This window comes from Lepus europaeus, chromosome 7 (genome assembly GCF_033115175.1).
Source record: "Lepus europaeus isolate LE1 chromosome 7, mLepTim1.pri, whole genome shotgun sequence".
In the NCBI taxonomy this organism is placed as follows: Eukaryota; Metazoa; Chordata; class Mammalia; order Lagomorpha; family Leporidae; genus Lepus; species Lepus europaeus.
In genome coordinates, this window is record NC_084833.1 from 94,226,950 (window position 1) to 94,243,846 (window position 16,897).

At 37.8% G+C, this 16,897-nt stretch overlaps 1 protein-coding gene across 5 annotated transcripts in view; it reads left to right on the forward strand.

The window, feature by feature from the left end:
* Positions 1 to 16,897, forward strand: part of GRIA4 (glutamate ionotropic receptor AMPA type subunit 4) — a 389,167-nt gene that overhangs the window by 268,208 nt on the left and 104,062 nt on the right. For all 5 annotated transcript variants that reach the window (XM_062198338.1, XM_062198335.1, XM_062198340.1 and 2 more), the window contains one exon: positions 12,902 to 13,086. In XM_062198338.1, the coding sequence (XP_062054322.1) occupies positions 12,902 to 13,086 (185 nt within the window). The remainder of the gene's footprint in view (positions 1 to 12,901; positions 13,087 to 16,897) is intronic.

Sequence of the window (16,897 nt, forward strand, 5' to 3'; positions counted from 1 at the left end):
ACTTAATTAAAAATATTTGATTGATAAATAAAGACTGTATATATTCCAGGTATACAACATGATGATTCATGTTTATTCTTATGTTTGAGGTAATATTAAAATGTAGCTTATTTAGAGAGAGGATGTCTGAGGAGATAAGGTTAGAGCATACTCTTTTTCTGATCCCAGAAAGAAATGAAAGCATGGTAAAAATTATGTTATTTCTGCAATTCTTGGAATTTACATAAAAGTGAGACTATAGTAGGATGCATAGAAAAATTGTACTTATGTATTCTTCCTACTAAATGTGTCCTGCTTTGGACTATAAGACACTTCACTAAGTTTGCTACCCTGATGAGAACAAATGGTGTTCTCTAAGTAGGAAATCCAGAAGAGCTTACTAATGGAATTTCTTAAAGAGGTGCAGGCAGAGCTTAGAGATATCAACCCTGAAAGGATGGGTGTTCTTAACCAAGCAGCAGCAACCCCAGGAAGCCTTTATCACCATGAGCCTGACAAGGCAAGGAAGGAGAGGATGTGGTTGTACAGAGGGAAGCTAGATGAAAAAGGCTGAATAGCAGAGGCTGTGGCCTTTTTTTAAGGGATGCAGCCACCCCCACATTGACTTGTCTGGAAAACAATCATAGAAATAACATATGGATTTCATTCTGGTCCCTATGATATGGTACACATGACTTCTCTTCATCAACTTAACTGAAATCCAAAAATCAGGAGTGCAGGCCATACTGATCAATATCCTGTACCTCAACACGAGACAGGTGGAGCAAATGAAAAATGGATCTAGATGAACAGTTCCAGCACAGTTCCTAAGAAGACACTGAGAATCCCCTCTGAGTGACTATCACTGGCATAACAATAAGTCTGTGGTTTTATATGTTTGCCTTTTGTAAAATGAATAGCTAATTGAGGAGTCAGTTTTGAGTAGTTAATTTGGCAATGAAGCTGGACTACCTGTTTAAACAGATTAGCATGAGCAGCACAGCCAAAGTAGCTTTTACTGTATGTAGATGGAACAAATGAGGCAGGACCAGTGTACAAACCCCAAATAAGCAGAGTGCAGCTGCATAGACTTGGAAGTAGCTGTCTCAGGACAATTAAGCCCAAACAAACAGAACTTCATAGAGTATTGATGATCTCTTCTATAACCTTGACTACCAAAGATATATAATAAATAGTAATATCCTAAACTTCAGGTCATAATCAGTGCTACAAACAAATCTTCATTCTTCATACTGGAATTCATGGGTCAGTGTGGAACAGTTTTTTTCCCCATACTATTTGTAGAGTCTTTACTTAGTATAGAGTAGGTATGGTAGGATAAAAGAATCACTGTATTCCTAAAGTTTTATTTATGAAATACATGAAGTTTATGTTTCTTAAATAAAAGGTTTCTGGGGGAAGAAAATGTTTTAAAAACAAACAAAAAAAAAAACAAAGTTTCTAAAAGGATTTGAATCTAATAAACCATCTGTATTTTTCCTGTGTTCTAAAGGACGCTGCTTCAATAAACTTAGTAGTTTTAGAGAGATCATAACAATGTTTGCCCATATATAATATCCATATTCATAATTAATTTGATGATGATGTGTTGGTTTCATACAAATGAACCTTGAAAATGTCAGTGAATTTCAGCTAAGATACCCAAGATACATAGTATAGATTGTCAATTCAGAAAGTAAAACATACCGGCTGGCGCCATGGCTTAACAGGCTAATCCTCCGCCTTGCGGCGCCAGCACACCAGGTTCTAGGCCCGGTTGGGGTGCCGGATTCTATCCCGGTTGCCCCTCTTCCAGGCCAGCTCTCTGCTATGGCCTGGGAAGGCAGTGGAGGATGGCCCAAGTGCTTGGGCCCTGCACCCCGCATGGGAGACCAGGAGAAGCACCTGGCTCCTGGCTTCGGATCAGCGAGATGCGCCGGCCGCAGCGGCCATTGGAGGGTGAACCAACAGCAAAAAGGAAGACCTTTCTCTCTCTCTCTCTCACTATCCACTCCTCCTGTCAAAAAAAAAAAAAAAATATATATATATATATATACATACCTGAACTTATTGACACATTGTACCTTTTTAATAAAAAAAAAATGCTTGATTTGACTTTTCATCCTGATAATACTTAACTCAAGTTTGTTACACTTAATCATGACCAAATGTTTTTATATCCATTAAAATTTTGTCAAATTTATTCCAATTAAAATTATAAGTACTTTTTAAATTTACTATCGTAATGCCTATTCAGAAAATTTGCCTTGATTAATCCCTGCATTAACAAAAGTCATTCCACATTATGATTCAGTTTAATTTATGAAATAGTCCTATGGAGTTTTGTGAGTTTTTTAGAAAAAAAGTTGGGCAAGTATATAGATAGATCTAAGTAGTAACTCAAAAGCTTTTTGAGTGAAGCTGACCTAATTCTACAATTTAATGTTTGATGTCCTTTCAGAGAGAAGGCAGGTGATGCTCCTGAACCTGCCAGGGGCAACATCATTAACTAACTGGACCACAGGGCAGAATTCACAGGCTGTCCTGAAGAAAGAAACTTTGTTCATTATTGTAGTCTTTGCAGAGGTTGTAACAGTCAGGCCAGACCTGCCAGACAGGCTGGGGAGGGGACTTTGCTTCCTTGTGAACTTCAAGTGAAAGCGAAAACCATATCCACAATGTGAAGAGCCAAAGTCATAGCACTTAGTCAGGAGTGCACCATGGCTAGAGATGTTCCTGGGTCAAAAACGAACCCTTAGCATGGGAATATAATTAACCCCAACAGAATGGAACTGAGTATTCATTGTATCATAGACCACACTGTAGAGGAGAATGGAAAAAATAAAAAAAAGTCAGAAGTTGGCTCTACCAATTAATAGCTAAGTGATCTTGAACAAGAATTTATCTTCTCTATCATCCATTTTCCTATTTAAAATGAAGATAACAAAAGTAACTTGCCCACAAAGCACTGATTGTATCAGCCATGGATTAGGCAGGCCTTCTTAAATAAATTTTTGTTCACTATTTTGTTATTATTATTATCAAGCTTGATCAGATGGGAGTATATAAAAAAGAAGGACTTTTACCTTTGTCATTCAGTTTGCTCTAATTGACTGTTATTGGTCTTATCCTTTCTCATATTTGTAGGGAAATGAAAATGAAAAAGAACTAGTCTCATACTTGAAAGGAACTGGACAAGTGATTACACTTGTTTTAATTGAACATCCTCAAGACCCACACTGGCCCACTGTTTACCTAGCACTTTCAAATGTACCATATAGGTCTTACATCATAAATAATTATGTTAATTAGGGTAGCATGAGCTGTAATCACTGTACAAACAGCAAGGGAAACATAAAAGAAAAACAAACATTCAACAAGGTAGAGGTCAGAGAAAGCTCCTAAAGTAGGCTCAAACTGAGGCTTAATCAAAGACATTGCCAGTGAGTGTGGAGAATACAGACTTTCTTAGCACCAGAAGCAGCCATTGCAAGCCATTGAAGGCAAAAAATCTGTTTTGTCCAAAGAGATACCACGTGTTGGTAAGAGTTGACAGATTCACATCCAAGAAAGACAGTAAGATATTGGTTTGGGAAGATAAACACCTCTCTCCCGCCACCACCCCAGTCATTTCTATCTCTTCTTTCCTTTATTTTATTGTCGTAGCACTTATCCCTGCTGCTCCTGGTACTCTAAGTGCTTGTGTGTTTGCTATTGTCTGCCTCAGCCAGGGGTGTATGAGCTTCATGCACGTAAGCACCTCTCACTGTTTGATCTGTTTCTATCTCTGCAGCCTTTAGAACTGGGATCTGACATACAGTCAACACTCAATAAGTAATCAGTGAAGGAAAATTGAAAAATCTGATAAGTAGGGAATTGTTCACAAATATCTTAAATATATTTAGGAAGAAATAATCAGCATTGGACTGGGACTAGAGTGGAGGATAGTGACAAATCTGAGATTATCTTTTGGGTTTCTAAGTGACAGAGGGAATGTCTGATATCCAAATACAGCATTCAGGAATAAAAGCTAGGCTTTTGGATTTCTTTTGGTGAACATCGATTGATTGATTGGTTGATTTTAGAGGCAGACTGACAGAGAGAGAGGGAGTGGGAGAGGGAGATATCTCCATCAGCTGGATCACTCACCAAAATGCCAACAGCTGGGTCTGGGCCAGGCTGAAGCCAGGAGCCAGGAACTCTATCCATGTCTCCCATAGGGGTAACAGGAACCCAAATAGTTGGGCCATAATCTCCTGCCTCACAGGTGCATTAGCAGGAAGCTGGATTGAAAGCAGAGGTAGAATTCGAAACCAGGCACTTCAGTCTTCGAGGTGGGTGTCCCAGCTCAATCTACCGTGCCACCATACCCAAACCAGTCTTTTGTTTGGGTGGGGGGTGGGGTGCAGGGTGGAGGGGAGGATACAAAGTTATATATTGTGATTCTCCCAAGAAATGTATGAAGTCCCCATCAAATAGATAATAACCCCCTAGAGTCTCTCAGCCATGGGGAATGAAGCTGATTTTTATTAGCAGCTATGGAAAAAGGTGTCATGACTGATTAAAATCCTGTAATAATCACCTTCATTAAATAGAAGGTTAAAAGTGGAAAGTTAAGGAATTCAAATAACCTACCTTAGAACCACAGAGCTGAAATGAGAAACACAACATTTGCAGTTGAAAACAGCTGAGTCTACCACTGAAGCCATCATTTGTCACCTGGCATGCTGCTCAAGAAATCACTCTGTATTTAGATGGCCACCTCAGTGTCATTTCCTCACTAAAGAGATTTAATAGTGAGTAATCAAATGCATTCACTCTCAGTCACTGACACAGTTTACAATGACTGGTTGGAACTGAGCTAGCCTCAGTAGGATATAAAAATTAGGCTAATCATATGGTGAATACTTACTTCATCCTGTATTTTTTCCTGCTAGGAACAGAAATTGTCTGTGATTGTATGCAAATCCTTTCACCAGAATCATCAGGAGAAATTATGCACTGCTCCTCCTGCTCCAAAGAAAAAAACAAAAGTAACATTTTAAAATATCACTTTCAAATCAGCCAAAATGAGTGGTTTGGTTTTGTGTATAAAAGCCAGATACAAATTAATATTATTTACAGTACACAGCTTGGAATGTGAATATAGAAAACTGATATTTAGTATGTTGTGTAACACTTCTGTGGCTTGTTGCTAGTGGGTGCTTTCATGATTCATTAATGAGATCTGTTGGACTCGAGTTTCAACATAGGGTAGAATAAATTGGTCTTTTAAGAAACAGAATTTAATGGAAATCACTGGCTATCTTTTTTTTTTTTTTTTTTTTTTTGACAGGAGGAGTGGATAGTGAGAGAGAGAGAGAGAGAGGTCTTCCTTTTTGCCGTTGGTTCACCCTCCAATGGCCGCTGTGGCCGGCGCATCTCGCTGATCCGAAGCCAGGAGCCAGGTGCTTCTCCTGGTCTCCCATGCGGGTGCAGGGCCCAAGCACTTGGGCCACCCTCCACTGCCTTCCCCGGGCCATAGCAGAGAGCTGGCCTGGAAGAGGGGCAACCGGGATAGAATCCGGCGCCCCAACCGGGCCTAGAACCTGGTGTGCTGGCGCCGCAAGGCGGAGGATTAGCCTGTTAAGCCACAGCACCGGCCAAAATCATTGGCTATCTTGTATCTTCAAACAATAAGCCACCATTTCAGGCTTAGCTCAGGATTTGTCTTTATGAACCAAAAATATTTCTGTTTTAATCCTTTAGAGTGGAGATCTTTCTGAAATGGATTTAACATCTACTTTAATTCTGACTTTTTTGAAACTTATTTTAGCTTTCCTAGTGACTGGCAATGGCTGCTATGAAGATCTATTGATAATGAAAACTGTAGAATGACATTCAAGGATACTCTAAGATATCCCTGCTGAGATGTGCATGGCTCTTGGCTCCTCCATTCAGAATTTCCCTATGCACAGTTTGGGAGTTTTTGCATTTACCTGCCATGTTCTCTTAGGGCCTAAATGTATGAATCATAAATTAAGACATTTTAAGTCACTTTATTACTGCTTAATATTATTTATCATTAATTCTGAAACTATCAGTTAAACCATAAGACATTGATGATATTTGACTAATTTTGACCAACAGAAATGGTAATTTCATATGGTGCCACCTGACACAATGAAAAATGTTTTCCTTTTTATATGGATAAATACAGAAAGAGGGAATAAGTGTAGAATTTTGTAAAAAGCAAGAAATTGGCCCTTTCCCTTTTTTGTAGTCTAGATGAGAGGAATCATTCCATTAAACCTGTGTGAATTTTAGCAGCTTCTTAATTGGATTCTGCTTCTTCTTACTCTTTCCACTCTCACTGATCATTTATACTATAACAGGCTAACATATAACAGCAGATTTATAAATTTGTGTCTTTCCTGCTGGAAATCTTCCAATGTTTCACTGTTATCATCATTTGATTATTTATTATGTATTCAAAAGTACTGCATCTTCTAGGTGCCATGTATTTTTCTAGGCAGTGTACAAAACAAGTCTGTAACTGAACAAACTTACTTTCAAGTAGGAAAGATGGACAGTAAACAAAGTAAGTGAGTAAAATACAGCGTATGTTAGATGGTGGGAGGTGTTCTCAGGATGAAGGAGTTGACATGTTAGATCACTTAGTCTCAGATAGTGTTACTGAAACCCTAAAGGTAGTGAAAGGGTAAATCCTGTAGACCCATCTTGGTGACAGCACTCCAGTGGGGAGCCTGAGGCAAGAGCACACCTGGAAAATTGGTCAATTTGTTGGTGATTTTTGAGTGTCAGAGAGAAAGAGAGATGGCCAGAGATGTGGAGACTTGTAGGCCGATGTAGAGAAGCAATTAGAGAATTTTCACTAATGATTGGTGTGATCTGGCTTGTTTTTAAAAAATTTCATTTTTGAAGTTCTGCTATGCATAGTGTGGAGGTGACAAAGGCAGAGCAGGGAAACCCATGCAGAGGCTACTGCAGTAATTCTGGGAAGAGGACTGGACCTAAGTGGAGGCAGAGGAAGAAGAAAGGGTCAGATTCTTAATAAATTTTAAGGTAGCACAGATTATAAGATTGTGTGTGTGTGTGTGTGTGTGTGAGAGAGAGAGAGAGAGAGAGAGAGAGAGAGAGAGAGAGAAGGAAAGAAACAGGAGGGAGGGAAGGAGGAAGGAAGGAAGGAAGGAAGGAAGGAAGGAAGGAAGGAAGGAAGGAAGGAAGGAAGGAAGGAAAGAAGGAGAGGAGAGGAGAGGAGAGGAGAGGAGAGGGAAGGAAGGAAGGAAATAAGGAAAAAAGGGTTCATACCTATCATTTTAAAACCTTTACAACACAACCTCACCCTTCCCTGCTAATTGCACCTGCTCTCCCTTGAAAGTGTGGTGAAAAGTCTCTCAACCTGAGAATGGAAGACCTGAGTTCAATTCACAATTCTGCCACTTAGTGGGGTTGTGAGTTAATAGAAGTTATATAAACACCTTCACCTCCATAGTGAGGATAATACCTACTTCACAGGGCTGTTCTGAGATCCAATTGTATTTTAAAATGCTAGTAGAACATAATGTAATTTGGGAATCCACTGTGCCAGCAAACTAACATGTCTATTAACTATCAACTGCTACTAATCTAAGCATTCCTCCAGTTTTCTGCCTCTGTGTGCCCTTGCCTTGTAATACGGTAGCTCCTTCCTTTTCTATCCCTCAAGCTCTCTCCATCCTCTGAGGACCACATCACAATCCAAGTCCCTTTCTGTGATGTGAAGTCCCCACTTCTTTTCTTTTAAAAAAAATTATTTCAATAAGGCAGAGGCCCAAGTTCCATCTGTCCAGCCATTCCATTACTCACAGCCTTGACTATGAACAGAGAGGGGGCGGCATTCTGATTTAGGCTGCAAGATAAAGGCTCAGGTAGGCGGGATAAAAAGCACCATCATACAGTCTGTCGAGGAGAGTGTTCTGAAACTTCCACTAGGCACTTCCACCCATACCCTGTTGTTCAAAATACATTTCACAGAGCCATTTCTGGCTAAAAGAGGGGTCAGGAAATGTGTTTACTCTGATGATCCACATGCCAACATGAAAATTCCGTTGCTGTGGATGAAAAGTATTCATAGTAGAAAAAAACTTTCTGATTCCTCTACAATACTTCAGCTTTACAGATCGTAAGGCATCATCTGAACTAAGTAGGAACACCCTAATGTAGGAGTCAGAGACAATGAATGTTATTTTCCAAAAACATAAGAGGCCTTTGGAAAAAGCTGGGACCCAAAATTACTACCTTGTTGAAAAGGGTCATTTTCAATCCATCTTTGAAGACAGATTTTCAATTTGTATTCTTGGTTTTTTGTAGAAAAGGAAAATGCAGGATATTGCATCTTATCTCAGATGTACATATATGATTATAGCTTCAAACTGTGTAAGTGGGGAAATTTTTGCTGTTTCTTACCATGCCCTTCTTAAACTACAGCATAAATAAATGCTACAGTCACAGCTGCAGATAATTTAACCAAACTACAACTCTGGCTACTCCTTCTGTGAGCTGAGACCTTGGAGTCCAGAGTACGGCCTTTGAACATGTTATTTCAGTACTAAGCTGCTTTGGAAAGAATCCAAACTAAATGGTTACTAAATCTGCTCCACAGTTGCAGCATGGTGTCATTAAATGCGGTGAGGATTGCAGGATTGTATTCCTCTCTCTGAGTCAGGTAGAGAAGCAGCATTGAGTAGACCTCCAAGCACACACACCTTTATCCTCAAAACCATGAGTTTTAGACACTGGCACTTGTGCCAGAAGTTGATGGAGTACTAGCAGATACCTGCATATGGCCTAAATGATTAATGAGGGAGGCTTTAATTTTAGTAAATACAAGCTGCTGCTATCTCCTCTGGTTACTTCTCCCTTTTCAAGCTCAACTACACCTCATAGAAAAGAGCAGTCAGATTTTTCTCTACCCCATGTTCATCAAAATTGCATATGCCTTCTCTCAATAATCCATTATTCTGATGATACCCTTTGATATGTCTCATTCTCATCTCTTCCTACTTTGTCCTCAATTTCTCATGCCTCTGAAATATGACTTCCATATCCAGAACCCCATTCACACTGCTCATTTTGAGTACACCAACCTCTTCCCACTGAAACGCACAGTAGGCTCTGGGCAGTCCTTATCCAAGTGAAGTTTTTTGTGATATAAAGAAAACCCCTGTCTTTCTGAAACTATCTCCTCTCTGCCATAAATTTCTCCTGCCTTTTTTTCTGCTGTACTGTATATAGACCGCTGAATCAAATAATTCTAGAAAAAGAGAACATAGAATAAATAAACTCAGCTTGTGTTATTAGCAGCAACATCTCTGAGGTGCTACTCATCCAAAATAGGTCATTCTCTCTGGATGATAAGGATGTGCAAGGCTTCAGTAGCTTAGGACTGCTTACCTCACTGTGATTCTATTTAACAGAATTGATAATATCATATTTAATATAACATTTTTTAAACTATGTGCAACATATAGTATTCTTTAATAACTATGAAAAAGGTTTTGATTTCTTATTATAAGCCTATTATGTACCATATCCCTCCCCCCTCTATTCTAAAAATTTATCTGGATTCCTTTGAAATCATACAGTATGCAATGCTGTATACTTTGCATAAGGATACCTCTCAGTTCGGCTGTGAAGTGAATTCCACATAAAGACAAGAATCATTTTTGGTTTCTCTTGATCTACTTTATGGAATCTCACATGTATCAGGTTTTCAGTAAATTATGTTGAATTAAAATGTTAGACATCTTTGTAGAGAAGAAGCAAGACTTAAAATACCCTTTACAGTAATAAATTTTCAGTTAGGAATCTGATATTCACCTAAAATTGCAGCACTCATATTTTGACCGATGATATGTTACCAATTTTCTAATAGCTAGAAGATACAAATCACAGCCAGATGTAGCAATAATGTGACTTGACTTGTGATTTTCTAGTTTATATAACAACTAAGTTACATAATCATAGATTCAACAGCAGTATTTTCTGATAGTTACAATATATTCTCAGCTATCTTGACACAATAAATAATACACACATATCTGAGTAGCAATGAATAATAAAAGAGCATATTAAAATCAAATGCAGCTTGTAAAGAATATAAGTTTCAGCTACACTCTGAAACTGTAGCTGCTTGTCCTTTGTACTGCTTTGAAAAGATGCCATTTATTTCTGACTATGATTAATGGAGCTTTTTAGGTGGCCAATTTCCTTTGGCATTTAACAGAGCTTGTGTCCTAAGGCTTTGTCTTGTTTCAATTATAGAATCATTTGTAAATCTGCAGAAGCAAATAATGAAATGCTGGACTTTAATTATATTTTTATTAGTGTAAATCTTTCAATACCATAAGGTAAGTAGGAACATACATAACTTTCATCAGAACTACTGTGGTTATACATTCTGTAAAGTTATGTCAGCAGGAGATTAAAACAACAGGGCTGCCCAACAGTGACATGAGGCCTGACGGCCACTCAATGCCAACAAAGCAGCAATGTCTAGAAAACTGCCAAGTTGTGAATTGATCCCAGGGAGCAGGAAACCCACTTCAGTGAGTGTGACCCATATTTGTCATTTTACAACACTCAGTCAAACAAACAAAATATCTTGGAGTTATTTGTGAATGATGACAAATGAAAGGAGGAAAAAGGAAAAGTAAGATAGCAATAGACATTTTAAAGTATCCACTTTGAGCATAAGAACACGTTCAAAGTTATCAAAAATTAGTAAAAAGGAATATTGCCTCAGTTACCATCAGAGAACAAGTCCCAGTAACAAAATAAATGAGGCATGAACACTAAGAAAGGTTTCATACCGGGGCTGGTGTTGTGAAGCAGGCTGCACTGCCACCTGTAGCAGCATCTCGTATGGGTGCCAGTTCGCGTCTCGGTTGTTCTACTTCCAGTCCAGATCCCTGCTAATGTGCCTAGGAAAACAGCGGAAGATGGCCCAAGTCCTTGGGCCCCTGCCACCCACGTGGGAGACCCAGAGGAGGCTCCTGTCTCCTGGCTTTGGCTTGGCCCATGCCTGAACCAGCAGAAAGATGGAAGATGTCTCTTTCTCTCCCACTCTCTAACTCTGCCTCTCTAACAGATAAAGTAGATCGTTGGACAAAAAAAGAAGAAGAAAGGTTTCATATCATCAGGATACATATCCATTGAGTAGGAAACAAGAGAAAGAGCACTAGGTTTCTTCACAGAAGGGAATCTAGGCAAGATTTGAAAAGATAATTGCTGGCATGCATTACAAACTAAAGACTAAATGGAGCAATAGACATATCAGAATAATTATATAGAAATGCACTCTTTCTCTCTCTTTGGGGAATTTTTTTGTCCTTTAAATAAAAATGAATCAACTGCCACAGTATTTCATTTGGCAGGGTATTAGGTAATTTATATATCAAATATGATCTCTTCACCAATTCCATTTGTTGATATAACACTAGCATCAAGAATGTTTGAAACTGTAACATAGAAAACACACCTAAAAGTCAAAATCCCTGAATCCATGAGACTCACATATTAACCAGAAAACTGAATAAATATGTCCTTATCGTGCAAATGCTATGTATTCATTTTAAATCTTCCATTTCAATCCATCCAGCTCTGTGTCCTAACTCTAGAACCAAAGGATGGAGAAACTGGGTGATTCTCATAGAATGAACTCAAATAAGTATGAATTTTTAAAAAATAAGCCTTGAACATTTTATTTATACCACACCATAAAGTGAAATAATTACTAGGTAACAGGCTACAATGCTAACCAGTCCTTTTACGGGCTATTGATAGATTCAAACATTCTTTTTTTTTCCCCCTTCCTTCACGTTACCTTTCAAAACTGAGACCTAGAGAAAGCAGGAAGTTTCTAAGACAGTGAGGGTGTAAAGACCTATTCCCTGTTCTGGGAATCCAAGTTCACAGCTGCTTTCTTAATTTGGGTGCTTGGACCAGATGACTTCCCCTCCACATGCGGAGAAATCCGGATGGGAATAGGGAGGGAACATCCCATCCTCTCGTGGAAGGCTGTTTTCATCTGATAAACACTCCCACCTCCGGAAAGCTTGCACACACCTTCTCTGCATTCAAGATGCAATTCATTTCTCCTCTGTGCTCTTTCCCTCATCCCATCCTGGCAGATTTAACCAAGCCTTCCCTTGGGCCAACACTTTACCTGGAGTGCTGCTATCATTACCCTTTTTAAAACTAAATTTCGTGTGTTCATTTGAATGTCTGTCTCCTCTATTAGAGTGTGTGTATGAGTACCCAGGGCCTTACCCTAGTGGTTATATGACTTACCCCTCAAACCAAACCATTTCCCCGCCAAGGGGGGAAGTTAAATAAACAATACCTCTCCGATGTACATCTTCCCACATAACCAAATAAGGAAGAACAATAATGGATCCTCAAAAGCACCATTGTACTATTTCTTTTACATCTTTTCTCCCATAGTTGAACCACAAGTGTCACTGCTTTGCTCAAGGGAAGAATAAAAATTGTGTTCAAAATGAATTCTGGCTAGTGAGTAAAACGACAAAATGGGTTTATGAAATTGTTATTGACTACAAGTGGTGGTGGAATTCGTTTCTGGGTTATCTCATCAAAAATGTGTCTAGAGCAGTAGAATATTCTCCAATAGAGAGATTGTGAGAGCCTACACAAGATAAGGTGTTGCTACTTCATTTCATCAATAGTTTAAGAGATTTTGTTGCCCCGAGTAAAGAAACCAAGAGCAAATGACTCAGAAATAACTATTCAGGTTTTTAAGTATCTGAGCATTCCTCTTGTTTGGAGCATAAAAATGTTGATATAGATGCAGTACTTGCATAAGTCTTTAAAGGAAAGTAAAAGCATATTTTTAGTGACTCTCTTTTTTTTTCTCTCATAGGATACTCAATACTCCAAGCTATTATGGAAAAAGCAGGACAAAATGGTTGGCATGTCAGTGCTATATGTGTGGAAAATTTTAATGATGTCAGCTATAGGCAACTTTTAGAAGAACTTGATAGAAGACAGGAGAAGAAATTTGTAATAGACTGTGAAATAGAGAGGCTTCAAAACATACTAGAACAGGTAAGTGCAAAATTTTACATCATTATTAACTGATACAATATGCCAAAAAAGTTGGCCTTTGATTGATTTGTCTCCATCAATATCCTCTCCCGATCTTTTAGTTTGCAGTGAAAAGTGTGGGGTTTTCACTCCAGACTTTATCTCAGGAGTAAATAATTCTTCATCACCAGAAGCCATTTCGGATCTTAGATCTCATTGCAGTTAGGAACACCATTTATCATACATTTTTAAGGTATAAACAATGAAAAACTGCTTCTGTTTTCAGAAATACTAATTTTAAAGATTAATACCAACTAAAATATTAGCAAATTTCAGGTATGTGTGTGCTTTTTCAATATTTAGAAAAGTAACTACATGAGAAATAGCAACATAAATTGGGATTGCAATGTAATAAAAGAAAATTACATGGAATTCTGTGCAATGTATATTTTTTGCCAGATGTTGTAAATGCATTACCACTACAGTGAAGATAGTTTTTTGCCCTCCTTGCAAAGGAAGAATCTTTGAACAAAGTTTTCAATAAATATTTGCTGATTTGATTTGAAGCTGGCAGGGAAAGATAAAACTGAGCTTTGTCATTGTGTTAAGTGATAGGAAAATAGCATCAAATAATGGATAACATTTGCCTTCCCCTAACCCTGCATACCTTGATGATGCTTTCAAAGGCTATCTTCAGTCAAAACTGCAGTGAATGAATGCCATCTAGTGGTGCTAAAAGTTCTTGCTCCTGTTTTTCTATGATTCGTTAGGCTGCCTAGACAATACTGTGCCATAATTTTTGGGTGGTTTGTCCCTTGCAACATATTTATGTGGATCTGTAGTATTAAGCTTAACAATTTGGAGGATGATTTATAAGAAAGACTTTAGTATTTATGTATAAAAATAAAAACTAGAATGTATTTCCAAGACTCTTCATTAATATCTAAAGTCACTAACCTGAATTTCTGGTTTAGTTCCTCAACTGCATTAGCAGTGTATGAAAGTTAAAAAAAATACTGTGTTTCTAAAGTCTATTGAAGTCAGACTATAAGAGAGAATGACAGAGTGTCTACCTCCTGTTATTCTTGCACAGAAGAAAAATTTTAAATATAATAGAAAACACTTAACTGAAGAAAAACATATGCATTCTTTTGGAAAATATTGATTATGTCTACACTTCACTCAGGTTTTGTATCCCTGGAGGAATACAAAAAATCAGTAAGGTTGTAACTATAAGAAATATGAAGTTTTTATTGAGTATCTATAGATTCCAGCAAAAAACTTTCTTAAGCAGTCACTTCAGCTCCAATTCCCATTCTCCTTCCCTCCCACTCCTGCCCCTGTATTGAGGGTTTGAGTGTTTGACCTGAACAACTGGAGCTTTGTAAATAACTCCTGATGAATCCCACAGAGCAGCCAATTCTAAGGACAGACTGGATTGCCAAGTTCCTGTCAGAGGGTGAGTAAGGCTCCGAAAGACCCTCCACTTAGCACCTGTGCTTAAAAGACTGCGTCTAGAGGAGGCAATTGAGTGCCCAAAGCACACTGACCCATTTCAGAGGCTTAGCTGGTTTCTAAGAAGAAAATCCGCACACCCGGGCACTTTGGATAAACTCTGAATAAGCCTTAAGTGAGCGCTTGCTAAAGGAGCTGGGCAACTTATTTTTTTGAACATTTCAAATTTGGAAACTTGAGAGTGTACCTTATCTATTCTTTTCCCTGATTTCTGAAGGTTTTGTTTTCTGTCATGACTGTACAGTAATATTGAGAATAGTAATAGACCTTTGTCCCTTTAAAATGCTTCTCTGGTAGAAACTTTATAAACTGGAACAAAGTCTACAATGTTGTGAGAATATAATGTCTTTTCAGTTGTCCTATAAAATCTTACCCCCACAAAAAATACCTTTGGATTCTGACACTGATTTTTTTAAGCTATCTGTATTGCAATTCCTGAAGCTCTAAGCACATTCACTTTTAGTGTTTCTTAGGTCTACTCTTGATTCATTCAAGTGTAAGAGTTGAATTTCTTGGTGAAGACTTTGCACATGTACCTCAATACTTCTGTGTTTTAACATACTCTTTTAGAAGGCAACAATAGAAAACAACTTCAGAGAATCAACAAAAGCATTTTTGAAGAGACTGGGAAGAGTAGAAGGAGAGAAGGTGACAGGAAGAAGATGGGTTAATCGATACAAAATCATGGCCAGATAGGAGGAATAACTCCTGGTGTACTAATTATGCCAGAAATGTGATGGCCCCTAAAAGCATTATAAGGTATAATTCAAAGCAGCTAAAAGAAAGGATTTTGAATGTCTTCATCACAAAGAAAAACAAATGTTCAAATGATGGATCACCTAAATAGCCTGTGTTGACCAAAACACAAGTGTCAGTGTACCAGAGTATCACACTGAAGCCATAAAAATGAAAAATTCTTATATTTCAATAAAAGTTTTTTAAATAAAAAAAGTAAAAAGTGAAATGCTAGCTAATCTTAACCAGGAAAAAAAATGCCTTTTAAAATGTTGCCTCCTCTCAGAAGATGATGAAGTTAATGGCCTCGAGATAAAGATGTGCACTGGAAAATTTTTAGAAGTGGGGGCACAATTCCTAGGATGGTGGCTTGCTGTAAATAATTACTCTACTGACATTTTCATTTGTGTCAATTTGCAAAAACATAATGGAAATAGCTCACACACTCACCCCTCAAAATATGTTAATGGACACAGCATTTCATCTTCTGTGCATGTTTTCCAGATTATTTTATGACATGTGTTAATTAGCTCTTATATTACCATTTAAAATAGCAGTTAACCATGTGCTTCATTCAAACATTTCAAAACATCAGCTTCAGAACATTAAATTACTTTAAGGCCTGGGGATACCTCTGTATTTGAATCCCTGCACAACGAGCTGCACCCTAACTTGATACAAACAGCTGAGTCTTAGTCCACTAGCCGAGCATCAGTCTGTGACAGGCAGCCTGCTGATTCTAATAAGGAAAAACACAAAGCTGTAACCAAGTGAGTCATGTCTGTGTGTCACTTCTGTTTTCTGTCCTTGCATTCTGTCTGACCACACTGCAGTCCCAGAGTTCTTTGTGCCTCTTCTGGTTCCGAAGGTTTCCCGTTTCTAGGTTCATGAACAAAAGCCAATTCAAAAATTTAAACTACATTTATTGTAATGTCTTCTTTGGACAAGAACAAGTATTTGAAAATGTCATGTAAGGTATTTTGGTTTTCCACCCTAAATTACCCCATAAAAACAAAGAAATTATGTAAATAACACCCACTGAGCCACTTAAGGCAATAAAAACATAATAGCACTACCAAGTGAGATTTACTGTCATTTTGTTTCTATCAACTACAATCAAACAAATTGCATTTTTGGCTTTCTAAATTCAATTGTAAATTTGTTCCACTCATTTACCATAAAAAAAGAACTTTGAAAAGAAGCAAAACCAAAAATATGTTTTAAATATTTGCTGAACTTATGACTATTAGTAGTCTCCATTTTAAATTTAAATTTAAATTGTGAATTTAATTGAAAGATATTATAAATGACAATTTTGAACACTAGTGTTATTTATCTCAATTTTCTTTCTCTACAATGTATCAGTTACCTTGTGAAACAGCTTGCACTGGCTTAATGTAGGTAGAATAAAATAAACTGTATTAATAGCAAAATAAGTGAGTTCTAGTGGGAACCTTCTTTAATTAGTTATTTTTATTTTTATCTGAGAGTTAGAGGAAGAGAGACATAACTCCCATCTACTAGTTCACTTCCTAAATGTCCATAGCAGCCAGTAGTAGAACAGGTGAAACCTGGGAGCTGG